The 27509-nt window shown below is 39.0% G+C and overlaps 1 protein-coding gene across 3 annotated transcripts in view; it reads right to left on the reverse strand.

The window, feature by feature from the left end:
* Nucleotides 1-1764: 1764 nt before the first annotated feature.
* Nucleotides 1765-27509, reverse strand: part of mthfd1l (methylenetetrahydrofolate dehydrogenase (NADP+ dependent) 1 like) — a 31970-nt gene continuing 6225 nt past the window's right edge. For 2 of the 3 annotated variants that reach the window (XM_037981551.1, XM_017423238.3), the window contains exons 8-27: nucleotides 27106-27217; nucleotides 26748-26815; nucleotides 26563-26660; nucleotides 26288-26461; nucleotides 25484-25620; nucleotides 25051-25097; nucleotides 24508-24615; nucleotides 24211-24285; nucleotides 23491-23593; nucleotides 22278-22354; nucleotides 21101-21241; nucleotides 19582-19650; nucleotides 16473-16584; nucleotides 11468-11607; nucleotides 10885-10926; nucleotides 9424-9527; nucleotides 9099-9276; nucleotides 8304-8411; nucleotides 8024-8176; nucleotides 1765-3358 (exon numbers count right to left, since the gene is read on the reverse strand). In XM_037981551.1, the coding sequence (XP_037837479.1) occupies nucleotides 3269-3358; nucleotides 8024-8176; nucleotides 8304-8411; nucleotides 9099-9276; nucleotides 9424-9527; nucleotides 10885-10926; nucleotides 11468-11607; nucleotides 16473-16584; nucleotides 19582-19650; nucleotides 21101-21241; nucleotides 22278-22354; nucleotides 23491-23593; nucleotides 24211-24285; nucleotides 24508-24615; nucleotides 25051-25097; nucleotides 25484-25620; nucleotides 26288-26461; nucleotides 26563-26660; nucleotides 26748-26815; nucleotides 27106-27217 (2136 nt within the window). In that variant the 3' untranslated portion in view covers nucleotides 1765-3268. The remainder of the gene's footprint in view (nucleotides 3359-8023; nucleotides 8177-8303; nucleotides 8412-9098; nucleotides 9277-9423; nucleotides 9528-10884; nucleotides 10927-11467; nucleotides 11608-16472; nucleotides 16585-19581; nucleotides 19651-21100; nucleotides 21242-22277; nucleotides 22355-23490; nucleotides 23594-24210; nucleotides 24286-24507; nucleotides 24616-25050; nucleotides 25098-25483; nucleotides 25621-26287; nucleotides 26462-26562; nucleotides 26661-26747; nucleotides 26816-27105; nucleotides 27218-27509) is intronic. The other variant, XM_017423239.3, reaches the window with a different exon arrangement.

The following is a 27509-nucleotide window of genomic DNA, read 5'->3' on the forward strand; positions in this document are numbered from 1 at the left end:
CTGATTTCATTCATCCACTCACAACATTAAACCTTTACTTCATTAATAGACATTTTACTCTCAAGCCTAATTAGATTAATCCCATGTAATCATTTTAAATGAACGATTTTTGTCGCCTCTCATGTCTGGAACAAAATGCTTTTTAACAAATAGTGATTTTTTTCATAATTAAGAGACAATCTTTGTGACACTAAAGGATCTCAGACGAACATTTAGTGCTAATTCCAGCTGCTTTAAAATTAAAGAATAACTCAAAGACTTCCCAGCTGAGACAATGAAGCTCGTTTGGACCGTCTGCAGCAGATCAATGTGTTGGTAAATGACCTTCAGGCTGCTGATGGCGTCTGGAGGAGGAGGAGGAAGGAGGTTCTCAGAGCCTCTCCGGATGTCGTGGTCTGGGCTCAAAAAAGCGGTAACACGAGGGGCACGTGAAGGACCCCCCACTCCCCACAGACTCCCAGGTCAGATTATAAACCCCTGATCATGGAGAAACAGCTGATCTTTACTGAAACTGAATCACCTGCAGCTTCAAACCTCACAATCCTTTATCTTTTCTTCTAAAACTGTTTCCATAAACTTTTTGCCATTTAAAAGCGGCCATATGTCCAAATGTCCGGCTCCATCAGGAATAGTGTTTATAAAACTTTTCTGTTTTACTTTTATTACACCATAAAAATACATAAAGACCTTTACAGTTTCTGTAAAACATCGTTCTGTATGAAATCTGCTTCAGTTTTGTCTTCTTATGATCCTTTTAGCTTCAGCTACTGTTGTACCAATCTGAACTTTTATGTACAATCTTGCTAATTTTAGCTTCTGGCTTATATTTAGCTAATTTTAGCTTTTAAATACAATTTCACTGATTATAGCTTTTAGAAACAAACTAGCTAAATTTACCTTTTAGCTATGGTTTTGCTAGTTTTAGTTTTGCTGATTTTAGCTTGTAATTACTGTCCTGTTAATTTTAGGTTATAGCTACTGTATTGCTGGTTTTAACTTTTAGCTACAATATGCTAATTGTATAATTTAGCTTATGTTTTGCTAATTTTACCTTCAAGCTACTGTTTTGCTTATTTTAGCTTGTTTTCTGATTATGTGAGCATCTATTCTGCTTGTTCTAACTTTAATAATGTAGCTTCAACTAATTTCAATCACTCAGCTTTCACACTGTAGTTTTGCTTAAAATGCTCTTATTTATTTTATATATAAAAAAAATTATTGTAAACGCAGGACAGAATTCCTCGATTAAGACCTGTTATTGGGTTTTTAGTCAGATAAAACTCCCTGAATATGATCGGAAGTCATCAGGAACAACTACAGCCTGAAAAACAAAAACACAGCAGGAACTTTTCAGCACGTAAAGCGATGACTAAATGCCGTCTTCATCAGCAAAGCCTTGAAATCTGTCATCACGTTTCAACAGAAGGTTCAGCCCCCCGACAGTAAAAAGCCAAGGCGCTCCTGCAGCCGTTACTGTACTTTAACCGCCACTTCCTGCCTGCTCGACAGAGAATAACAGACCTGCTGCTGGAGGTGTGAAATTCCACACATGTTTCCTGCACACGTTTTCAAACGCCTTGTTTAAAGACAGACGCTGCGCCCCGGGGTGCAGCGAAGCCGAACGGGGGAACTCCTAAAGACAGAAACTGTGGAAAAAGACAAAAGTTTTACTGCTGGATGGAGCCGATTCACGAGGACATGTGAGACAAACAGTGGAGCAGGACTGAAAGTTGACCGCCGGGTGTAAAAAACACAATTAAAGAGTCAAAGTTGATAAAAGGTTTATTCAGAGTGTTGAACACACAATTATTATCTGTAGTTCTCAGGTGATTGAAGTTCCTGAGACTCTTGGAGTGAAACTTAAAACTCTAGATTTAGTCAGAAATCAGACAAAAACAAGGTGGGGAAAAAGTTTAGAGATGCAAATAATAATAAGAAGATAATAATTCCAAACCTGGATGTTAGATAAGGATGGGTTTGTGACTAAAAACAGCAGTATGAATGCTGACTGCTAGAAAAAGAAATGTGAGTAAAGTGGATAATAGTTGAACTTTTGATGTCAGTAAAAATATTTTAAAAAGAGGAAGGGACACAGGGAGCAGGAGGATGGACAGAAAAAGAAGGAAGACACAAAAGGACAAGAAGGGATCAAAAGACAAAGGACACAGAGAGACAAAAAGGAAACAAAAGAAGACAAAAAATAAAATAAAATAAAAATATAAAAAGACAAAAAGGATGACTAAGGCCTCAAGAAAGCAAAAGGAGACGGAGCAAATACACTGAAAAACATTTCAAAGTGCATAGTGTTTTTGAAAGCTTGAAATACCAGAAAAAGAAGAAAATATGTTAAAGTCAAAATATGTCAGAAAGTAAAGAAGCTAAAAACAGTCAAAGTTGTAGCTGAAATGTCCGGAAGGAGCTGAACGTTTTGGTACCTGAACGGCTGAAATAGCTCCAAGTCTGCTGAGGTAGTTACAGTCCCAAAAAAAATAAAAAACTGAAAAAACTACAAACAGGAAAACAACAGCGAGAACGCTGAGTCAGCGTTCACACAATGCTGAGTCAGCACTGGATATGTTTGTTTCACACACCCAGGTTACATGAAGATTAAAACAGCTTTGTGTGCGCATCTGCAGCTGAGGTAAAAACAAACATGTCTTTGCACCATTATTAAAACAATAAAGCAAGTTTTTTTTTTAATTAAAAAACTTTAGTAAAACAAAGTAAAGTAAAACAAAAATTGAAAATGACTGGACAAAAAGTTAGAAACCATAATATATTTACTGCAGATCTTTGGTGTGCAAAACCAGCTGAAACTTAATGCTCCTTCAGCTCCAAACAAAACTCAATATTTGAACCTGAAGCTAAATAATCCTGATAACTTGTGTTTTATTTTTCCCACGAAGCGTCCACTCGAGATGTGAATTTAACCCAGACGACACGAGTCAGCCGACGAGAACTGCTGAGTCATGTCACTGTTTGCTACAGTTTGTTGCTTAGAAGTGACGGAGTTTTAAACTGTGAAACCTCACAGCGACCCATTCATCGAGCTGAGGATCCTGACATCAGACATGGAGGAGCAGAAAAAAACGTTTTCAATCGTCCGCAAGAGAGAGAAAACACCAGAGCGCCAAACGATGCAGGTTTAAACGAGAGACAAAAGTGTGAATCCGTGAAAAATAAACACATTGGAGGAAATGAGTACAACACAAAGTGGTTCCTGTTGATGTGAACGAGATACCTTCAGGACGGTGTTCAGTGAGCGCACTCAGAACAGCCCTGTGATCTCCTCGGTGTCGGGGTCGAGGTCGATGTCGTAGAAACAGGGTCGGGTGGGGAGGCCCGGCATTGTGCTCATCTGAAAAAGTTAAACATAACAGGATGTTTTTATATGATTAAATAACAGACTTATCAGTAAGTAAAAATCCGTCCTTCATATTGTCTTTAAATTAACAAGTTTCCACAAAAATAAAACAACATTATGAAATGTCTAAACTCCTGAACATAATTCATGAAGAACAAGCAGCTGGATGACTTCTTTATCTTGTCTCGTAAATCTGTCAGGGGCTAAAGAAACGAATAAAAAGAGGAGATTACAATCTTTACAAAACCCAAAACCACATATTAAACCTTTCACCACAACACAGCTGTTCTAAACCGAAAGACAAACTCATGACATTCAGCTTCAGGACACGTTCTAATTAGATGGAGCGGGACCAACCCGACTCATTTAGATCAGCGTCAACAGCAACAAGTCCTGTTGCAGAAAACAGAGGCCTTGTTCCGACTGTCGACAAAACGCAGAAGACACGGAGTGGTCAAGTTACCGGGCGGTGAACGAGTCCAGACCAGAACTAATGGATCGGCCTCAAAACGCCCCGCCTTTCAGAGGATCAAACCGAGGTTTGTCTGAGATACCAAGCAGCTCAAAGATCTACAGCGTTTTACAGAGATTCTTCTCTGTCAGGTACAGCTGAAACCAGATGCAAACCTGACACCTGACTTTGTTGACTTTGTAACGGATTCAGCCATTTGCTTCGGGTCATTGTCCATCTGGAAGACTCATTTGTGTCCAAGCTTTAACTTCCTGTCTGATGTCTTGAGCTGTTGCTTGAATATTTCCACATAACGTTCTTTTCTCCCGATGCAGTCTATATTGTGAAGCGCAACAGTTCTTCCTGCAGCAAAACATCCTCACAATATGATACTGCCACCCCCGTACTTCATCACTGGGATGGTGTTCTCAGGCTTGCAAGAGTCCCCTTTTTGTCTATAAATGTAATGATGGTCATTATGATCAAACAGTTTGGTTTTATCAGACCACAGGACATGTCTTCACAAATAAAGGTCTGTTCTGAGAGGCTTCCTCCTCTCTGAGTGGCCTTTCAGCCCATGTCTGTACAAGACTTGTTCCACTGTGGATAATGACTCTCTGACCCGCTTCACAGGCTTCACAGGCGCTTTTGCTTTTGTTTCAGAGTTGACACGCACATTTAGCACTAAAACACGTTCATCTCAGAACCGTGTAAAACTGCACCGAGGGAAAGCAGAAACTCTTCCCGGATTAAATTTGAGACATCACGAGGCGATGGAGCGCATGAATGAAGACACACAGCGTGCTGACATCACTGTGTGTAAACGCAGTACTGAGTTCACACCAGCGCCAGAAAACTGTGCGACTCCTAAAAACGCTTCGAACTGACCACGATGAACAGGAAATCATCTTGTTCATAAGACACACAGGAACATTCCTCGCATGCCTCCCTTCTCCTGACCCATGAGCAGTTTTATGGACCCATTAGTGGAAATGAGACAGGAGGAAGTGATCGGAGAGTTTCCTGTCAAAGGAAGTGAAGGCCTGAATGTAAACCAAAGGGACAAAGCGAGTGGGCATGCATGTAAAACGTGGACCTGGCACTCCTGCGATTCACTGGTCCAGTGTGACCGACATGAGAGCGTTTTACTACAGCTTTAGCAGCAGATGACTCAACTATGAGCACATTTAAAATAAACGAGTGAGCATCACTGCACTGAGCTTCTTTCTGCTTGTAGATGTTTCATCACTGAAGGTGATTTGGCTAAATGAGCTTTGATGAGTTCAAGGGAAGCTTTACTGCAGTGAGAAAAATATATGACCCGTGCTGCAAATTGAGTCAGAATGAAGACAGGCTGCAGTGCACAAAAAAAACATGAAAATACCGATTTTTGCCATAATTGAGGTTTGAATAGAATCAGTTCATAAAGACACCATGTAGCGATCATAGTAACTAAAACAGCATCTATTCTTCCTGATCTACCTCTGAATGGAAGTTTTCTAACAGGTTTGTCCCTTCGTAGAACGTTTGACATCATTGTGAAGCTTGGGGATTCCCTTTTTTAAGTGTTTAGCTAGAGTTCATGATGGCTTCAATTCAGACCAATAAAAATCAAGTTTTGTTGCCAGGTGATAAATCACCAAATTTCAGGCAAACTACATATGAGTTTGAAGCTTTTGAGATGGAAAGTTGGAAATAATGACAACTCATTATTGAAAAATTGCTCATTGTGACTCATTTTGCTAGAACGAGGCCACATATAAAGATTGTAGAACAGAAAAAAATTGTCAGTTTTTGGTAAAAACACTAACTTCCCTCATGTCCTGCAGAGGGTTTTACTCTTCTGTACTGTTTAGATCTCTTCTTCTTTCAAGAGGTCAAAATTGTGATCAGGAAACATGACGGTGATTAAAATGTCAATTGTCATTCCTCCTCCTTACTATAGACTGATTTGTGTGTGTGTGTATCTATGCAGAGAGATGACTTTGATTACCTTTAATCAAAACCCCCTCAGTTTCACTTTATTTATTAAAATGAATCATGGGCGACAAGCTGTCAGGTATCAATTTCACACTTCTTGAAAGGAAACCGATTCACAAACAGTCCTTTTATTTGTCCTCACTTTGGACTAAAATATCAGACAGCAAATTTAAATATCAAAAGACCTGTTTTCCCCCCAGTTTTCAAGGCTACAAAAGACGTGCTGTTCTGCCAGTCGCTGTCCTCGGCCTTGAAAAACAAGCTGGCACTCGCAAAACCACATAACACTCCGTGGCTAAAGTTGGAAACTCCACTCGGCCAAATAAGTCCCTTCATTATCCTCAAACACAATGTGGCTTTGTCGAGGAAAAGCCGGGAGGAGACAATGCAGCTGGGTTTCTACCCCCCACTGACCCTGGACGAGTGTCGGTCAACAACAACTTTTAGTTTCTAAAACTAAAACCAGTTCAGCGGTGAAATTTTTACATCTTTTGTTTTTTACTTGAGCGATCTGCAGATACAAAACGTGTTGGTTTCTACATGAATTTATTCACTTTACTCCATTTCTTCACGTTTTGTGACCTTTAGGCAACCTGCAATTTGTTAAATCAGCTTGAAACGATTAGAAAATGCAGCCTGACGATGGGGTTTATATACGTTTGAACAGTTTTGGGTAAAAGGCTACAGAAACTCATTGTTCGACTTGCCTCTCCTCCCTGACATATCTATAGAGTGACATCAGACCCCTTCCTGGTTCTTTATCCTTTGAGGACCTTCCCCTTCATTTTAGAGCCCCCTGCTCCTCCTCCTCACTGAGTTAAAACTTTCCACGTCTTTCAATCAAGAGTGACCTGAAGTTTTTATTTATTGCCATCTGATGAGAAATAACATCTATTTTTCATACACATATTTTTTTTTTAAATGGTTGTTGCTACGCTAAACTATAACGATCTGGAAACCTGAAGTGAGACTCTTTTCAGAGCTTTATTATTTTAGCTAAAGTAACTTCACCTTATGTCCCAATTCTTCTCAGCTCCCAGACTTTTAAACAAGTCTTCATCAATGTTCTTTAATTTGCTGCTTTGACAAACGTCAAAGCTTTAAAGTTTCAGAAGAAATGTGATTTTTATCAGGAGATCTAAGCTATCAGAATGTGATTGTCTCAGGAAACAGGTACCAACCGGACATCATGTCTTCACAAAGAGTTCAAAGAACATTTTAGAGGCTTACTTTGAGTTATACGTCGTAGTTCAGGGGTTGTCACTGTGCCAGTGGCTGATCAAAGCCAGGTATGAGAGAGGGCAGGCGCCACACCAAAAAAACTGCAACCTTTTCCCTGCATGGCCAATGTTTGACACCTCCGCCCCCCCGACTATCAAAACCGGACCCCGAGGGCACGCTGGTGAAACAGCAGGAGGCAAAACACTCAGGAAGCAGCTTCCTTCCTGCCCGGCCCATCGTTGACCGAGCGGCTCCAGAAAGCCCATCTCGTTCAAACCAGTTATGCCACTGGGAGAGAAACCAAACCACATTTTGCTTTTACCCTCCCAAAAAAGATGATGACAACGATTTAATCCTTAACTTATCCAAGTAAAACCTGGGAGTTTGCAAACACCGGCCCATTTAGTACCAGAGGGTATTAAGATTTCCGATTACGTGTAAAGAACAAAACTGAAAGCAATTAAAGCCTAACAATTAAACTAACATTGGATAAATATAACACATTAAATATGATAAATGCAGAAAATAAGAAGCTTACTTATCAATTTAGTGACACCAAAATAAAAAATAAAAATCCTGGGTGTGTTCAGTCTTTCATTTCATATCAAACTCAATGTTTTCGATAACTGACAGGTTGGAACAAGCAGGCAGGTTTACTTTTTAACTTCAGGGCCATACATGCAGGTAAAACATGCAACATGTGGAGGTGGGTCGTCTTGCTGAAATAAGCAAGGCCTTCCCTGGAAAAGATGCAGACTGAAGGAAAGCCTGTGCTGATCCTGTGCACTGTATACCAGGATGAAAGCAGTGTGCTCTAATGTGCCTTCATACCATCTGGCTTTTGAACTGTACACCCACAGCAACCACCTTTTCATTTATTTTCCTCAGTGACAAGTGAGCTATGAGATGATCCACCAGGTGTTTTAAACCATAATTAATTTTGTTTTCTTCTTTTGTTGTGTCTGTCTGAACACATTGCTGGATTCAACGTGTTAGAGTTCACTTACCGTTCCCACAAGTGGGTAGATGAAGCCCGCCCCAATGCTAGCTCGAACATCTCTGATTGGCAAAACGAATCCAGTGGGTGCCCCCTTCTTGTCAGGCACGTGGGACAGGGACAGGTGGGTCTTAGCCATGCAGATGGGTAATGAACCATAGCCCTAGTTATAGGAAAAACAGGGACAAAAGGTTTGATTTGTGTGGATGGAGAGACACAGGAGACAGGGGAAGCAGACTGGCTACATGACTCCTGTCAGTCGGTTATCGTTGCAGCAGCAGTGATCTCACTTGTTGATTGTAGTAATCGATCTTGCTCTCGGCCTCTGGAGACAGCTCAATGTCATCGGCTCCATATACTCTCTGGGCTATTGTCCTGATCTTCTCCACCACCGGCATCTGTGGGAAAGACGGTGCGTCAGCGACAGGTGGATACACAATGAAACTGCACTCAAAGGGAAGTGCACAAATTAGATTTGGTGAACTGGGAACACGTCTCGGTGAAATGGGGTATGTTTGAAACGGGTCTCTTGAGAATGGAACCAAGCGCCTCAATTAGATTACTTGTACAAATAAAGATTAAATAAAAAGAAAAATAAACAATATGAGAGAAAAGAAAGTCAAAAAGGGTTCATGAGAATAAACTGAACTGTTCAACATCAGATTTTTGTTCTGATAACTTGGTGAAAAAGCAACACTAAACCCATTAAAAAATGTGCCAACATCCATAAAATGAAATACTTTAGTTGCTACAGTTAAAAAAATGTGAGGAGTGAGTATCGAAAGCTTCATTTGGCTCATTTTATAAACTTATGAAGTTAGTTCTTTTTGTTGCACTCTTGGTATGAAGACACACATTATAAACAAAACAACAGAAAAGCAGTATGAGTAACAAGATGAGCTAATTAAAGTCACATTTACCAGATTTCTCTAACTCAAACCAGCTGATGTTTTGTACTTCAACACATTTCAGCCCCAAACAGTCAAGATTGTTAAGAGTAGGTATCTAAGTATCTAACACTGACAAACACACACAGAACACAAAGGCACCACAGTTACAACACGATCTGGAGTATCTGCGCTCACCTCGATGTTATACAGGAACTGGAAGTTTGAGGGTCTGTTCGCTGCCTCTTCCACAGCCTGGGCCAGCTCTAAACAACCTCGGCCCCCCTGCGACCAGTGATGACACGGCACGGCGTCAGAAGCGCCGCACTCTTTCGCTATCTGACACACAAGGTCAATCTCTGCCTGGGTGTCTGTCCTGAAACAGAAAAGTCCTTGTCAAAAAGTTGGCAAATTTGGGTCGGGTTACGAAAAAATGGTCAATTTTGTTCGCAAAAAAAGTGCTGACATTCAGTGATCCCATTTATTGTACGACAGTTAGACTCTGTGAATGTTTGAAGCTTACTTGAAGACGTTCAGAGCCACCACTACAGGTACCCCAAACAGGTGAGCGATCTGGATCTGCTTCTTCAGGTTGCTGCGGCAACCACCTGCAACCAGGCTCAGATTCTAGAGCAAGTCGTAAAAAGAAAACAAGAGATAAGAAAGGATTATGGTATATATGTTGTAAAAAAAACAACAACTTGTAAACATGTTTTTTTTTTATATTTACTTTCAGTCAAGGACGCCAACATGCTTCTCTTTTTTCTATTGTTTATACGATCCTGTTGTATCTTCTGTTTTTATTGCTGCTGCACGTAAAGTTGTATAATCTTTATGTACGAAAGTCTAATAAACTTCTCTTATATTAAATCAACTGAACAAAGAAACTTGAACAGTTTGTAGCTAAAATGACTGAATTGCAAAACAAAACTACTGTAGTTTTAATCTTTATTAAATATTTTAAACACTTAAATACTTTTATTTCTTTCTCACCTATTTAGCTAAGAGTCAAAACAAATCCAAAATGAATCATGATTTCTGACACTCCACTAGTTTGTTGCAGAATATATACTGTCCAACTGTGTACTATTATCATTAATTATGTTACTGATTCATTGTTTACAGCTACTTAAAGAAGAACAGATATTTTAAAGCACATAACATCATATTGTTTACCTAACTGACACATATTGGTGCCCCAGCAACTCCAACAAGTTGTATAAATTAATTCCCCCGGCCCTCTTTTCTGCAGTATTTCTTCTTTTTATTACAGACTTCAGAATCAACCCAAACTGCTTCATTATTTGCACAGCTGACTCTGCTTCAGAGTCCAGGGATTCGGGCCAGGTATGAATAAGCACATTACACACACAAACAAAATCTCCCCCTCCTCTGTGCTGCGGCTCACACCAGGAAACCACATGTTTTGTTTGAGTTGTTAATCAAATAACCATGTTCATGCGTATCTTTGTATATAGTTGGAGCATTGACTGACTGTGAGAATTACACAGCAGGAGACCTGAGGCAAACTGGATTAAAAGACTTTTAAAAGTATTTATTGCATCACACAAATCTCTTTATGGTGAATGTTCACATCTGTTATATCTACAGTTCTTTGTCACAGATGATCGCACAAGATAGGATTCAAAGAACATGGCAAGAACCATTTACTACATAAAGAAGATTAACAACTATAACTATGCATGGCTACTATTAGAGCAACTAAACGTGCAGCCACACAAAACACAGCCAAAGTAATGAGCTTAAAAAGTTTTTGTTTTCATGGTTACATCATCAGCCTTTGACTTAATAAAATTAAAACATGCCAGGCTAATTATGTTTAACTTCATTAGAAGTTATGTTCTAACCAAAACCCATCAGCTGAAACATTCTTTCATGCTGTTCAGGTTATTTTTCCTATTTTATTATCTTGGCAAATCTGTTTTTTGGTTTGTTCATGTTTCCAAGCACACGTGGCTCATACCTCATCGATGTACTCTTTGGGAAGAGGTGCACCAGCTGACACCTGAAAAAACACAAAAAGACAAGAGATAATTACAAAACTGAGCATGCAACAACATTCAGCAATATGCCACCAGAACAGATGTTTTCTTGATTTGATTTTGCTATTATTTAGGGGCACTTTAACCATTTATTTGAAGGTTTTTTCCAAATCTAAACATAAGACTAGCTTGGATGATCATGTATGCTGAACGTGTTTCTGTGTTGCTCTGAAATCTATGAGTAAACACAGCAGGAAACCTGGCTTAAAAACCTTAAAGAGTTGCTGTTGGTTGAAATGTCTAAAAGGCTGCAAGCAGCTTCTATATGAGAAGACTTCATTTATTCGTGTTTATTGAGTTACATCTTCTCAACAAGCCTGTTATTGTTGTGTGATTGGAAACATATACATGACTGCACCACAAAACAATTTAGGTTATTGGAGAATTTAGGCCACTGATTATTAAATTGCTTCTAAATAAAACCTACTTGCACAAGTCACAACACTTCAGAAAAGTTTGCCGCAACATGACAGAAACAAAAGAAAAACAACTCCTGAAACCTACATTTGGGCCACCGCCGTGCATCTTCAGCGCTCGAACAGTTGCAACCAGCACCACCACGTCGGGCCTCAAACCTGAAGCTCGACATTTGATGTTGAAGAACTTCTCCATCCCGATGTCTGCTCCAAAACCCGCTTCAGTCACTGACAGAAGACATACATAAGGCTTTTACATGTGGCACAAAGATGAGTGAAAAGCACGCAAACATGTATACAGATAAGCGAACAGGTAAATAAAGAACGTTTCCACAGAACGGCTGACCCGATAATGACCCAATCATCTGTTTAAACTCCTCATTTGTCTCTTCTGTGTTGTGTTTTAAATACCAAGTTCAACCAAAGCTGAGTAAAGATGTGCATAGACCCATGATCAGACTTCATGAAGAGTGATGGGAGTAAGAGGTGGCAGCTTTCTGTCTGAGCAGCAGTATTGTACTGAGTAATGGGTCCAATGTAAGAGCTCTCATAAAGACAGAGGGTCTCAGAGTTGGGCAGCCCTTCACAAGGGCCTCTTGAACAGAAACCAAACAAAGCGAGCAGTCCACCTGGAATGCTGGCTTTGTTAAGATGCGGTTTCCTCTTACTTGTCGTTTGTGAGTGTGTACTGGGACTGTTTGCCTTTTTACTCAAATCAATCTTACTTTAAACATTCCAGCGTTGGCCTACCATTACGTGCTTGACATCTGACATGTTTCGTGATGTTTTAACAGCTTAAAATGCATTTGCTCTGAGCAGATGGTTAAGCCTTGCAGGAATGCAGCCACTTCAGCCGAGAAAAGCAAAATATTACCCATTATGTCACTGAAAAGGTCAGCTAAAGTCTGAAAGAGCAACATAATCTTTTGTATTAGTAGCAAATTAATCTAAATAGTCACTCTCACTGGCTGGACTTTACAAATCACTGAAAAATGAGCAGCTAAATTGATTGTGCTGCAGGGAATTGCTGTACTTGTAATGTTAGGTTAGATGCAGCTATCCGAGCTGAGAAATTTGCTTTCAAATTAAAAGCTGAAATGAATAAAAGTTTCAGACTATACGGTATTTATTTGCCAGTATTTGTTACAAATGATGTCCAGTTTGAAGCTTTCTGAACTCCATTACAGAAAACAAATAAAGCTCCTTGTACTGTAGAGGAATATGCCAACGACACATTGTGTTAAAACCTTATAGTAAGACTGGTAAGAGCCGAACTCTTCATGGTTTAAAATATAAACGTACATAATGTTGTTAGTTTGGACAATTCAAATCCAGAGCATGTGACCTGTGCTGCAAAATGAGTCGGAACGAGCTCAGGCTGCAGTGCAATTTAAGTGAAAAGAGCCATAATTAAGATTTGTATAAAAATGAGTCCATAAAAACACCATATAGTGATCCTAGTAACTAAAACAGCATATAATGTTCCTGAACAGACTGCTGCCAGACTAGTGTTAATACAACTTGAGCTTAAAATATTAAACTCGTCTTTACAGTGAAAATTAAATACTAAGATACTGTGCTATTATTTGGATTTTTAACGAGAAAAAAAAAAAAAAAAGAGAACAAAACCAAACAGTGACAACAGTCAGTGTGTAACAGCTGCAACTTCAACAGATTTTCCACTGAAGCTTTAAACGGAGCATGAGAGTGACCCCAGAGGACGCAGTAAGGAAATACTTGTAAGTTTCCTGTTCTGTGTGACAACCCTGAACTGTACAAGAGGGGAGAAGAGGGTCAGTGATGATATGAGAGAGGGGGGGACGCTGGAAAGTGTTGGTGACAGTCAAAGCTCAAATCGCCGCTATCAAAACACCAACACCAACGTGAAAACATGAGCAACGTTGACAAGAACATTTATTTTCTGTTCATGTTTTTCACAATTCTTTATAGGAAACTTGTTACTCTGAATTCAATTTGTTTGGAGACCCCACGACGGAAAGTGATTCTTTTATTATTTTTAGGTGATTTTGAGTGAGTTTGTCTGATCAACAGTCAAGCTTAAGAACAAAACTACAACATATAAGAACTGTCAATGATTTCCTTAAACTTAGAATGAATAAATAAATAATTAAATGGCTGGAGATTTAGTATCACTGTCTAAATGTCTAATAAATCCACTTCTGTTTGTACTTCCACCTTTAAATCGATGCTTTAATGCAACAGGAGAGGTAAATTTCTTTAACTAATCTTTAACCAATCAGAAAGTGTTCTTTTACGCCCAAAGTTAAAGATTTTTGATAGCTTTTAGAGAGGCATTTCTGACAATATGTAAGAGGCCGGGGTTATCTGTGGTTAGTATTCCAGACAACTAATGACACAGGGAATCAAACACATCTGGTTTGTGGAATTCCCAGCTTTCCCCCATCAAACCCCCCTCTTTAAAAAAAAGGGAAAAAGAGCTGCATTTCTTTACGTTCAGCCCAGATTCCAAAGTGTACCGCAGCAACTTGAAGCACGACGAAGCGCGACCATAAGTAACATCGTTATTAATCCCACAGCCCCCTGAGGTCACGCAGGGTTCGTGTCCTTCCTTCACTTCCTGCGGGACTTTTAAGGACAATTAAACAGAACTGAGAACGCATTATCCACAAAACAACTGCAATCAACCAATCCATCACAATGACATCTGATTTTTCTTATTAAATATGGGCGTTACACACAGCTTTGGGGTCACTTTGGTTGTTTTTGTAAGCAAGAATAGTGGATTTTTCTCACCTGTTTTGATCAAATTTTGATAGAATCTGTTTAAAACCCTTTAAAAATTATTTATTAAATGACAATGGTGCTGGAAAGCTTGTAAAATAAAAACAGAAATGTGATTTAAACCAGCAGATATCTTAGAGGATAAGGAGTGCACAAAACAAATCAGACAAAATATTCAATTTGGTCCTTTAACTTTTAGACATTTTGTTTAACTTTGTGTGGCGTACAGAAATAACTAAAGATGTTTTCTGTAGCCGCTGATCAATCCTGAGCTTGAAGGAATGTCAGCTCATTCCTTCCTGCACAGCTGCTTTAACTCTGGGATTTTGGTGAATTTCTCAACATGAATTCCTCACTTCACTTTTATTGTAGCACGATTTTATTATAAACATTGCAAAACACTCACTATGTTCCTCTTTTTTATGCTTTGGAATAATATTGTGAGTGATTTGGGTTGTCGTTTTTCTTGCTGCCTGACCTACTTCACACTGAGGTTCGAATGTGGAAATTTTGCATTAGAATTTGTTTTATTTCTAAAAACAAAAAGGTGAAATTAAAACAAGTCCAAACTACGATACGTTTCTCCTTTTTCTCTGTTTAACAGATGGAGAAAATTTATGTTGTTCCGCAGATGAACTGGTGACCTGTTCAGGATGTATCCCGCTGGAGATAAACACCAAAAAAAAAACAGAATGGATGATATGAAAAACTGTTTGTTTGTTTTTTAATTCTCCAAACCTGCTTTTCATTTAGGCAGAAAAGTTTTATTTTTATCTGTCCACATTTTTCCTCCCTGCGGCCTTCTGTTGTCCGTGTGACCTTTACACGACCGCAGATGAACAGAAAGGTTATTTTTAAAAAGTAGTTTCCTCCTTGCCTGGAAAACCTGTGAAGTTTTCTCTTGATGGTTTGTTCAGAAACAGTCAACGTGAAAGAACTGTGGAGACAAACAATGGGTCTGAATTTCCTCTGTTTCCGTGCCATCAGTCGATTAACGGGGTCCAAAGTCTTTAGTGTTGTTATTAGCTATGTTTTAAACATTTATTTTGTGTACGTATTTTAATTTTTCTACCATCATCTGCTGTGAAAGTTAGATTTGAACTGTTTTTTTTCACCTGTCAGTACACCGACTGTAATGCTGTACTGTAATGTACTTTAATATTTTACAGACAATGATGCTCTTTGCAACAGAGAAATAGGTTTTGATTCTTGGGACAAATACATTAAAATATCTGCCCAATACTTCAACAAAAGAATTCTGTTAAACTTTATTCTGCTAAACTGTGTTGAGCACACAAGCCTTCTAAGAAAATGTAGATTATTATCAATAATAACTGTCTTACAGTCTGCCAAATCATCTGACTGCTGTTTTCCTTACTGTATTAGATTACACAAAAAGAGACTTTTTGTGGCAGATTTTATGTTCAAAAATGCTTTTTATCCTCTCTGAACCTTTGTTTGTCTTTTCCGTTTTTCTGCTAAAAGAAAGTAAAAGCAAGTTTGATTGTCCTGAGAGGAAAGAGCGGAGTAAGGCAGGTCGGTAGTGTGAGGAAACACGAATCCAAGCTGCCCTGTGAGAAAAAAAAAAAAAAAAGAGGGAGGTCGAGTTCCTGGCATATCTGAGGGTCAGGTAACAAACACATGGACAAGGGAGGGAGGAAGACAGACAGATGGAGAACGGCTGGGGTGGGGAGAAGAAGGCTTAGCTAAAGGCTGTGAAACATAACTCCCCACCCACGCTTGACTCGTCTCATAGATGATATCTTGTATGTACAGCCTTTCTCAAGTGAACGTTTTTTTTATGCTGAAAACATTCATCAAACTCACGTATTTACAAGCTGCGTTCGCATCAAACAGACCCAGAAAACCGACAGACTGACACATTCCAAACATAGCTCCTCTGTCAAAATAAATGAAGGGAGAACGAGAGCAGCGGGACAGATAGAGGAAGATAAAAAGTTAAGTATGCTTTGACGTTGAAGGGATTAGTATGGTTTACTCTAAAGCATTCCACGGCCTCTTAAGGTTATTAACTTGCTTCCTTCCTCTCTTCGTTTTTTTCTCTCTCTCTTCCACACAATCTTTTGATCAGTTTCTTAGAAAGTTGCGCAGGAGCAGCAGCCTATTACAGTAGCCCACCAGAGCCAGGACAAGAAGTACAGTGAATGTAAGACAGAGGTTGTAACATCTGGAGAGGAGGTGAAAGGTCACCACTAAGGTAAGCTGTGAGATCTAATTTAATCTAGAAGTTTTAAAAAGAAACTCGGCTCAACGGCGAAGATCTTGTTTTGTGTCATCCCTGAAGGTTTTGCGGTCGTGTCGAATCTTACCCACAAAGCCGTCCCGTCCAACCAGCTTCAAAGCCAACTTGTCTGCCAGCACTGAAGAGTTGCCATGGGCGATGTTGGCAAAAGGCCCGGCATGGACAAACACCGGAGTACCCTACAACAGTTACAGACACACACACAAGCAAAATCAACAACTTTCTGCCATGTTTCAAGACAAATATTCAGCTTTGTGTGTACTTTGGCTGGTAGTGTGTTTGTTCAAACAGTAGGCATATGTTAGGAGGTACTTGACTGACATTTCAACCTGAATTTGAGCCTGTTTACATTCTCCACTGATGCAGAACGCTCCCTAAAGGCTGCAGATAAACACAGAGTAAAGGACCTCAAGTGCCGGGTTCTCCATCAGCCAAGAAGAAAAAAAAAAAGAAAAGAAAAGCGTTTTTATGTACAACATGACTTGCCTCATAGAAACAACAAACAAAAGCTTTTCTCAGTTCATAAAAGCAGAGCTGTGGGACAAAACGCAGTAAAACTGATAACTTACTGATCACTTCTTTGGATACATTTTTTTTATTTCCATTTAATAGTACTAAGCTACTGCAATCCTGATTTCACATAGTTTATCCAATTTTCTTTTATGTTTTTGTTCTTTTCTGGACTAAAATATTTTAGTAATGGACAAAAGACACAAGGGGAAAAACAATAACAGTACTTTTGTTGTTAAAAAAAAGGACTACTGCATTCTTTGGGCTCACATTAAAAAAGCCAAAGAGATCCTTTAAAACCTTGAAATAACTCACATCTATCTGGGAGCTTAAAGCCTGCTTTCACAGGAAAATCCATAAAAGAAAACAATTGCTAATAACAAATGGTCAAATCTTCAAGATCAAAGTACAAAAGCAATCATTTCCGACTCTTAAAGAGAAAACTACTTGGTTTGAAGAAATACTGGGAGCCAGCTGACCTGTTGTTAAACTGGATAAGAATTCCTTCAGAGAGCGGAAAAAGGAAGGATGGGACGGCCTAATATGATTTTCTGAGCCTTTGTTTGCATACCTCTCTGTCATCCTGCATAAACAGCCTCCTCTCAGAGGAGTGAATCAACTGGAAAAAAACAAACAAACTGCCACTTGTCTCTTTATCTGAGCAAACCTGAGGTGTGAATCACAGAATTACAGGAGAATTAAAGGCCCGGCACTCCTTGAAGGAATGCATATCGCCCACTGCCTTTCATGCCAGGGATTTAAACTAAGATAAGATCACCTTATGTTGTGGGTTGTAGCCATTTTGATCAAACCTTGTGAATGACATAATGAGCAATCTCACGCAATAATGGAATATCCCGTGATGTATAAGCACTCAGAGTACATGTTGAGGCTGACTCTAAGCTACAACCATACCACATTGTAGCACATCTGTAAAATTGACTGAGTAATAAGCATTTTTATGTTGGTATTGTCAGTTAGCAATGGTGGTCATCTTGATCTGAATTGACTCCACAAGTTAATCACTTGTTGAACATCTAGTTGTTGCTTTCTGTGAGTTTTTTGACACAATTTGGTAACAGACAGACACAAACACACAGACTTGAGCAAAAACATAATCTGCTTTTGCATTTTGGCAGTGGGCGATAATAAGGGGAAACTTCAGAAAGTAAATTAAATTAAGAGGCTAAAATGACATAAGAAGAAATATCCTTTTGTACTAACGTTCACCCAATAATGTTTTTTTCCCCTTCATTCAAATGGAAAGTTGAGACACGTCAGCCATTATGCTGACTTCCATCTGTGATTCCAATCCTTGAACTTTAACATCTTGATCATTTTCATACTTTCCACCTCTCCTCATAGGAAACACAATTTAGGAGCTTCATCAGGAGCAACAGAATATGAGAAAAGGAAATAATGAAAAGTTCTGAGTGTTGCATCTCCAATTGTTGAGCAAGAAGATGGTGAAAACTGAGAAGGAGAATGAACAAAAGAAGAATGTGGAGATCTTGTGAAACGATTCACTAAACTAAGGTAATATCCACAGCTTTAATGTGAGAGCACAGGATTTAAAACTGGCAGCTGTTTTTGGTCCCTCTGTCCAGGAAAGACACATTTAGCTGTTTTGTGAAACCCCGTGGAGAAAGGATGTTTGAAAAGTTCACAGAATGACCGGGGGTCTGCTGAACTGACACGTACACAGGTAGCAGACTAAAAAAACAATCCTCTTTCTTCTTCTGTTGAGTTTCCATGAAATCCCTGTTCCATCTGAAACAGCTGAAGAGACTAAATGGCTTTCAGATGCCAGCTTTATTCTCACGAGCGCATCTGTATTCGCCACCATCACAAGTCAAGAGGGCACAAAGGGCAGAGGCGGTCAAGTCTGACGGAAAATTCTCATGAAACTTAGAGGTCCGATTGGTCTCAATACCAGCTCCCTGACCAAAATCACAGGAAACCCACAGAGGAAACTGCTTCAAACAACAGAACTGCACCACTTCCTCCAAAAAAAAAGAAGAAACAACATAAAGTAACCAAATCTTTACTGCATACAAAACCCCAACCCGCCCCAGAATACACAGAACATGCGAGAGCCCGTGTTTATTTTCTCCACCCAGTCGACATAATCAAGTTTTCTGTTCAAAACCAATGAGGAACAAACAAACGCTAAACAGCAATAAGATAACAAAACAGAAACACAAAGTTAGAGGATGCAGGACTTCTAACAATTCAGCCACTGTAAACTACAATTATTTAAATCAAGTCAAACTGAGTAAAAACACACAAATAGGTTTGTGCAGAAAGTTTTAGGCCTGCAGTGCACTCTTTCAGTCTCCATATGATAATAAAATTAAAGATTAATATAACTGCTACATTGACAATAGCAAATATATGGTAAAAGTCAGAGCACTTAAAGAAAATTGATCATGTATATTGGCTTTACGGTCTGAGAGCTCCATAATGCTCACTGTAAAGTGTTTGTCTGTCAATAAAATAAACAGCAGGGAGACGAAAAGATCAATATGTCAACCTTTCTTAAAAGCTCTCTGAAGATTTCTTTTTACCCAGAAACAGATTTTATCCATGTATTGTATAATGTATTTAGAGAGATTGTCAATTAGACAATTATTAACCATCTAAGTGAGGATGTGTTTGTGTCTCACCTCGAGGGTCTGCATCAGTGTGGGTTTGATGGCATCTTTCATCAACACAACCAGAGCTCCACTCACACCCTGTCAGAAAAAAGGAAAGTGAGGACACTTTTTGTTAACAGGGTCACACTACCAGAAGTCAGAAAATACATTAATCCTTGAATGCGTCTATAAATGATGAAATACCTGTCTGTTATAGAGAATAAATGGCATTTAAATCTGTTGAAAGCTTCAGTTTTAATGTCAAGATTTTATCTCAAAGTGTGCCAAGGCATCAGTGCGGAGACATTACCATTTATTCAGGCACTATATCCTCACTGTTTGGTCTTACATCCTATCAAATCTCATTTAACTCGATTTGCACCTCTGAAACGGCACAGCTGTGTTTGGGGGAAAAACGGAGCCAGTTGGCCCTACAGAGTGAGAATCGCTCTGCTTGACATCTTACGAGTTCCACCTTCATTTCAAATGATGTTTTGGGTGGACGAGCCCGGGAAAAGCAGGAGGCAGGCTATAAACTGCAGAGAGGAAGTGTTTCTTCAAACAAACTGAGGACTTTTTGTGAAACACTTTTTTAAAAAATCTGTAAGGTCGAATTATGAAATCGATGTACTGTTGTTGCATAAACAGCAATCAAGTAAAAAAAAAAAGAGGAAGATCTGAAAGTACAATCAGCCAGCCGAACCATTTATATCGTGATCCCAATCATGACGTTTAAAGCTTAGTAAACATCGTTAGCTTATCTTCAAAAATCACTGACGAGTTCTGCCTGTATGTAATCTTCTGAGCAGTTGTTTGGTGTTGGAGACAACATGCAGATGTGTTGTCACAATAAAATAATTTATTGTTTTGTTTCTGGAGTTCCAGTTGAGCTTTCTGAGTTCCCATGTTTTTGTTGTTTTTGTTGACATTGTTGCGTCGAGTCGATTCATAAATACTACTGAGAGTACTTTAATTACAAACTTGTTTTTCCAGCAAGTCATATTGTTCTGTTAAAAATTGTCAACCCCCTTGAAAGTCTGCAGTTTTGGGAACAGGAAGAGACTGACGATTTTTAAAACTATAAATAATAACTACAACTAAACGCAGCCGATGAGCACCAACTGGGAATTTAGCTTCAATTTAAGCTGAAAACCAGACGAAGGTGTAAGATCTTTTTCAGTCAGCTCACAGAAACATTTTAATAATAAAAAAATTTGTAATAATAGTACAACAGGACTGTGACTGACTTTACATTTTGTGAAAATGCTACAAGTATGTAGTAATAAAAGTAAAACTTCTGGTTGCAATTTATCTCCAAATCTTTAATTTTCTTACAGCAAACCATGGTAAAATATGTTCTAAAAACAATTCAATTCCTACTTATTTTGAATGCTGTTTCACAGCTCAATAGAACTGTTTCTAAACCACTTGTTTAACTTAAAAATGTCTAAAAAATACACAGCATTTGCTTGAAAACGCTAAGATGTGGTTGTAATTTAAATGGGAGGCTGCTGGGCTTTTTGAAGAACATGGCTTTACTCGTACTCACCAGGTCCTCCGCTGTGACGGGTTCTCCGGAGCGGCTGGTGCCCACCACCATGCGAGCCAGTCTGCTCTTCATGTCCTGCAGGCTGTCTGACAGAGCCAGGATGGCCATGATCTCACTGGCCACAGCAATGTCGAAGCCAGTCTAAGAGATAATAATAGCAACCATAATGTGAAATTAATAACAACATGTTTGCTTTTTTACAGTAACGTCAGTTTATTGAATAAAATGTATTTCGAGACCACAGAGCCACAAACACCACACTGTGGAAGCCAACAGGTACCTGGATAATCACAGCGGCAAGAAAATATGGCTTTTAAATATAGACTAATTTTAGAGAGATTATCTAATATGAAAAATCTAACGATGAACATGATGTGACCTTTTTTATTGATTTACGTCAAACTAACCTGATTTAAAAAACAGGACAACTCAAGTGAATGAGGGCCAATTAAACGTGCAGGGAACAGCAAGGAAAACTAAAGAAGCCTCTTTTCTCATCTCATACACACACATACATGCAGAAAAGAGGAAAAACATAACACACATTAAAACACACACATAAAACACATTAATCCACCAAGGAATTTTAAGATTTCTATTCCCACTCCCAGTCATAACACCCTGAGGGGCTATAGGGTATCCAACACAGGAGGAAGGCACAGGGCAGAGGAATCAAAGTGAAACAGGCAGTAAATATAAGCATATGCTGAGGCAGCTCAGAGGCTAGCCCAGGTGTGTGTGTGTGTGTGTGTGTGTGTGTGGGTCATTTCCCTTTCTTATTTAAACATTTGCTTTCACTTAAAGCTGCTTGCTTCCCATTGACCTGAACTGTTTACTCACTGAATTTCATTTCGCTGTCATTACTGCAGATCTGTGGTTAAAATATCTCTGTGCAGAGTCACGGCCAGAGGAAGGTGTTTTTGTGTGAATGAGAACACATTCGGTTAAAATTACACCTTACCAAACAATGAAAGAATGTTACGAACCAACAGGTCGTTTATGATCTTTTTGAAGGTAAAAGCTATGAGGCATATCAGAATAAACAGATGGCTTAATCCTCAGTTTTGGACAATTAGATTCCAGTTAAAGATATTTTATAGGATTGTTATTATAAAAAGAAACCACATCAAGACAAAATTGGTATGAAGTCAAGATCGAAGGCATAAATGAAGCATACCTCTCTGATTTGTCCTTTTTCGGTGCTTGCCTGTCCGACTGTGATTTTCCTCAAGAAACGGTCATTTGTGTCAACAACTGAAAAAGAAGAGGACACTTTATTTTACTGCAAAAGTTGTTAGAAATTTAAATTAGTCCAACAAAAACGGTGGTTTGACTTGTCATCTGACTGGCAAATAATCCATAACTGCATGTAATTTGTGTAGCAACAAATAAAACCAGCCCAACAGACAATTCCCATGAGGGACTGACTTTAGGTTTCTTCACTCAGATAAATCTTCAATATTGAAGCTGAACACTGGTTCTCTGTGGCTCCACTGTTGTTACAAACAGCTGGGAACATGTTAGTCAAACAATTTCTACGGGGTCATACAGTAGAGCGGTGGAAAAACATGTTTCACAAGTACCAAGACTTATCCAAATAGGTAAATCTGCTTTTAATCTGGAGGGTTTGTATGTTGAAAATGGCCCTTGGAGCCCCTGAGGTGAATACCACAGCAGTCACTGCAGACCATGGTTTGTCTCATTGACAGCTTTAAATCAACATGGCTGCCACGGCTGTAACATTCAAGCAACCTCCCACAGTTAGAGGCTTTATATTAAATGAAAGCCTAAAGTGTCATCAGTCATAAACTACTTATGTAACGTACATTGTTTGAAAATTTTACGCTACATTATGGAGGAATGGAACAAAAGGTCATGGGCTTTAAAGAGCCTTAAAAGTTTGTCAAAATATCTTTGATGTTAATTTGACATTTATATTGCCTTTGACCGAGTCTCGGGTCGAGACGGGCCGTCTTAACTCTACTGTCTGAGATGATGAGTGATGTCCACTTGTGTCTGCCTGCTGTGCTGGGAGTTGTCTCAACATTCAGGGCTTTACGTTCAAAGGTCTCGCCACTTTCCTGTGCCAAGTCCCGTGGATTTATTCTCCTTGTGAGTCAAGAGAAAAGCTGTTCTTAGTGGCATTTGACTAACATGTCTGATGCATTTTGATTTTAATTATCTGATTTGTTTTTTTTTGTTTCAAAATGGGTATGAAGTGACTTTTTGAAAGTCATAAAAGTGTAGGTTTCATCATCTAAACACCTCTGCAGCAGGCTAAATGTGGTCATGCTTGGTTAGTTCACAAATATGCTCTTGCTACTGCCACTTATAAAGTTCCAACTAGAAAAGAAAAAACACTAAGTGAATTTATAAACTTGTAGAGATACCTCTCTGCCAGGTGATCTTGCAAGGATCAAGATCCAGTCGTACAAAGGTGCTGACTTCTTGTGGTGTGAGAGATGCCGGATCTGATTTATTGATACCAAGACGCTGGAATGGGAAAAAAAATACAGACTGCAGGATTCTTTTAAAGTATTGAAAAAGAACTGATATTTCTGTGTCCGCTCTTTGGCTCCTGCTGCTACAGATCACACAGAGATTTATGACATGTCGAGAGACCATTTGACTTCTATAATGTTTTATTTTTACATTCAGAAGTTCAGCTGATGTACTTATTGCTGTGTACACACCAGCTGGAAAATATCTCCAGAGAACGTAAAATAAATCCAGAACAAATGACTACAAGATGACAATCTTACAGGTTCAAATGTTCAGTGGGAGTGTTCTGCTAAAAAAGCCTCTCTCTCATTCTTTCCATTAAGAACATTATATATTTTGTGCTTTTAACATCTTATCCAAAAGACTTGGATAAACACGAGCTGACTACACCCTCTCATATTCCCATTTTTGTAGAATTTGTCAAATATAATATCTGTTTAGGCCGTACATCAGATATAAACAAACATCTGAGTATGAGCTTATTGTAGAGAAATAAAGTTAAATTTTAAGATGGACTGAGGCCCCCTAGTGGAAGTGTTATTATTTTTTTATTTATTTGTATTAAGTGTGCCTACATGTGATCTTGGCTCTGCAGTGTTTGGACTTACATTTAGCCTGGAGATCTGGATGGGAGAGAATTTTCTGACTCCGTTCACTGTAGGAACCAGTCTACTGAACAGAGCCTTCGCAGAATAAGAGAAAACAAGAATTTTGTCATTTACATGCAAATATTTTACACTTAATGGGAGGTTAATGCCACACCTGTAAACTTTACTTTTTTCTGAAGTTCTGAAATCTCAGAAGCAAATCACCAAAACAACGCACACATGTCAAAACAGCCATTTAGATTTTTGTTTTTTAACTGAATCGTCAGGAGTGGGGTTTTTGTAAAACTCTGCAGTCACCTTGTCTGATTGTGTTGCCTCATGAAGCATCCTGGCGTCGATGGCTGCAGCCACCAGGTTGTTGGCTGCTGTGATGGCATGAATGTCACCAGTCAGGTGCAGATTAAACTGTAGGGAATACAGATAAAAAAGAAGGGTAAAAACTGAGGAAAGACGGAACAGAACTGTAGAGGATTACACAACAAATAGTCTACTTTTAGTCCTACTACTACTACAGCAGGATATAAAACATCTAAAAAAGGAGAATAAAAAGCTGCAATAAATATGTTTGGTGATTTGTGTCACATTGGTTTATTGAAACAATATTCCCACGGCTTGTATTTTGTTCCAACAGGTTGTAGAAAAATGATGGACTTCATGTCTGGAGCTTTGTAACGCATCTCCCTCCCTCTTCTTTTCTTTATGGATAGTGTCTGGAGTCGTGAATTAAAGGGGTTGGGAATGTGTGCATGTTCTTTTGCTGTGAGTATCTGCATGTCTCAGGTCTTTGAAGCCTGCCCAAGTTCAACTAGGGAACTCCGTGAAGCTGTCTGCATGTCCTACCTCCTCCATGGGTATGACCTGGGCATAGCCCCCTCCTGCAGCTCCCCCTGGGCACAAAGGAGAGGTAAAACAGTCAGAGAAGGACAACAGGACAAGGACTTACAAAGGAGCAGTGCTGAGCGTTGGACTCTAAATGAACTACTCCACCCAAGAGAAAAATTTATAAAAGTATGAAACATTATCCTCACGCTGAGAATGTTTTTCACTTTGTTACTTTAAACTTTCCTCAGCTAATGATATGAAAGGAAACATTGTATTATTATTTTTTTTTATATAAAACAGTTTTTCAATTGCTCATTGTTTTTGGAAAAAATAAATTACACTTGGAAAAGCCATTTTGAGTTTTAAAAAAAGGCAGGGAGATAAAGACATACCTTTTCTAGAGATCATACAAAGCTAAACAATTAGAAGGAGACTTGTATTTTCTGCTGACCTTTGACCCCAAAGGTGGGTCCTTGTGAAGGCTGTCTGAGACAGGCGAAGGAGTTGAGCTTAAGGTGGGCAGACATGGCCTGGACCAGACCGATGGTCACCGTGCTTTTACCCTCACCCAGCGGAGTCGGAGTTATACTACAGACACAAACAAGAGACCCTTTTAGAGCTTCACATTTTTGAGTTTTTAAAAAATATGCATTTGGTCTGTGTCTCATACTGATAGTTTACAGTATATGTACAGCAAATTATTGATTAAAACTAGAGCTGCAGAATATAAAAGAAACAACTTGTGATTGTTTAATATTGTGATGACCACAATGATTGCAACAAATCTCCATTTTCCTCACTCCTCACTTTTTCTTCTGTCATCACTTTTACTTAAACTAAGTCTGGGCATCAAGGCCTGTGAGAGTCCATATACTAGCATGAAGAACAGGAATGCATGATAATTAAAATATAATGGTCTATAAGGTAAAAAAAAGTGATTTTTATTGCAGTCTATCAAGCCAATTCAATTAAAAGACAAAGAGGAGATATATGGATGCAGTTAGAGAGGACATGGAGGTTAGTTGGAGTGAGGACAGAGGACACAGAAGACAGATATATGGAGGAGGATGACTTGCTGTGGTGAACCGTGAAATGGGAACAGCCTAAAGAAAAAGAAGATCAAGCCATTCGAATATTGATATTGCTCTCACTGAGGTTGCAATGACAATAAATTTGTGATACATTATGCAGCCCTAATTACATGTAATTTAACAGAGTTGTGTTTATGAGACAAACTGGCATGTGTCACACTCACCCGGCAACCAGGACATATTTGCCATCGGGCTGCGAGTGGAGGCGACCTAAAACGGACAGCTGGACTTTAGCTTTGTTCCTGCCATAAGCTTCAAGCTCCTCCGGCAGCAAACCAATTTCCTCAGCAAGCTGATCCACAGGTTTGGGAGTCTGAGCTCTGGATATCTGTATGTCGCTGACACAGCAGACAAAAACACGACCAATGTCTTAACAACACATGCACATAAAATTTGACTGAGCTTATCAAGGTAAATGTAGGTAAATGTGTATATATACCTCGGCACAGGGGTCAGTGGTTGTAGTTTAAGGTTACGGAGACGCCAGGGTCTGTACTGCTGCTTCTGGAGCCATCGACTGCAGCTATGTACCACATTCTAATAGATAAAAAAACAAACCACAAGATCATTGACTATCAAAGAACAAGAGATAAAAAAGGTGGTCAAACAAAAACAGAGACCTACCTGTGATCTGTAAGCAGCTGTGAGGTAACCGAACCCAGATCTTGAGGACAAACCAACATCATCATCATCTAAAGAGAAAAATACACAGAGTAAGAATTTCCTTGTACAAACATGCAAACACAGTAAGTACAAAGACTCCACAGAAAATGAGCGTATAAAAACAACAGATGCATGTCATTGTATAACTTTTAAGCAAACTCATTTAATGCTTCAATAACAAGCAGCAACCCAAATTGAAGACTTTTTGAGCAGTTTCTAAACAACCACAAGATTTAAAATTTAACTAATGTGTGACCAACGTAAAAAAAATATTTTATTTTTAGCTCAGTTCTCATCAGATGCAACATTTTAGCTGTACCTGGCTCCAGGATGGACTCGCAGCGAATTATAACGGCGTCTGGTCGAGCCCAGGTGGGTGGAACATCCATGTTTCCTGCACCTAACAGAACCACTGCATCCGACTGCATTACCTGATGGAAAAACAAGCAAATAAAGCAGAATATATATAAAGTTTGTCTTGTATGTGTAGCATACACAACAGACAAGTCAGTTAAATCTAAAACACCTAATCATAAGAATAGCTTTCAATCAATGAAACTATTTGCTCCAGCTTTATTAGAAGTGAAAATGTTTTATGGCATTTTACTTCAACAAGCAAACACTGACACCTTGTGGTCCCTCACTAACACTGCAAACACTGACTGAACTGAAACGCAACAGATGGTTAGGTTCGTACAGATCATAAAGATAAAAACAAGGAGA

This window comes from Kryptolebias marmoratus, linkage group LG19 (genome assembly GCF_001649575.2).
Source record: "Kryptolebias marmoratus isolate JLee-2015 linkage group LG19, ASM164957v2, whole genome shotgun sequence".
In the NCBI taxonomy this organism is placed as follows: Eukaryota; Metazoa; Chordata; class Actinopteri; order Cyprinodontiformes; family Rivulidae; genus Kryptolebias; species Kryptolebias marmoratus.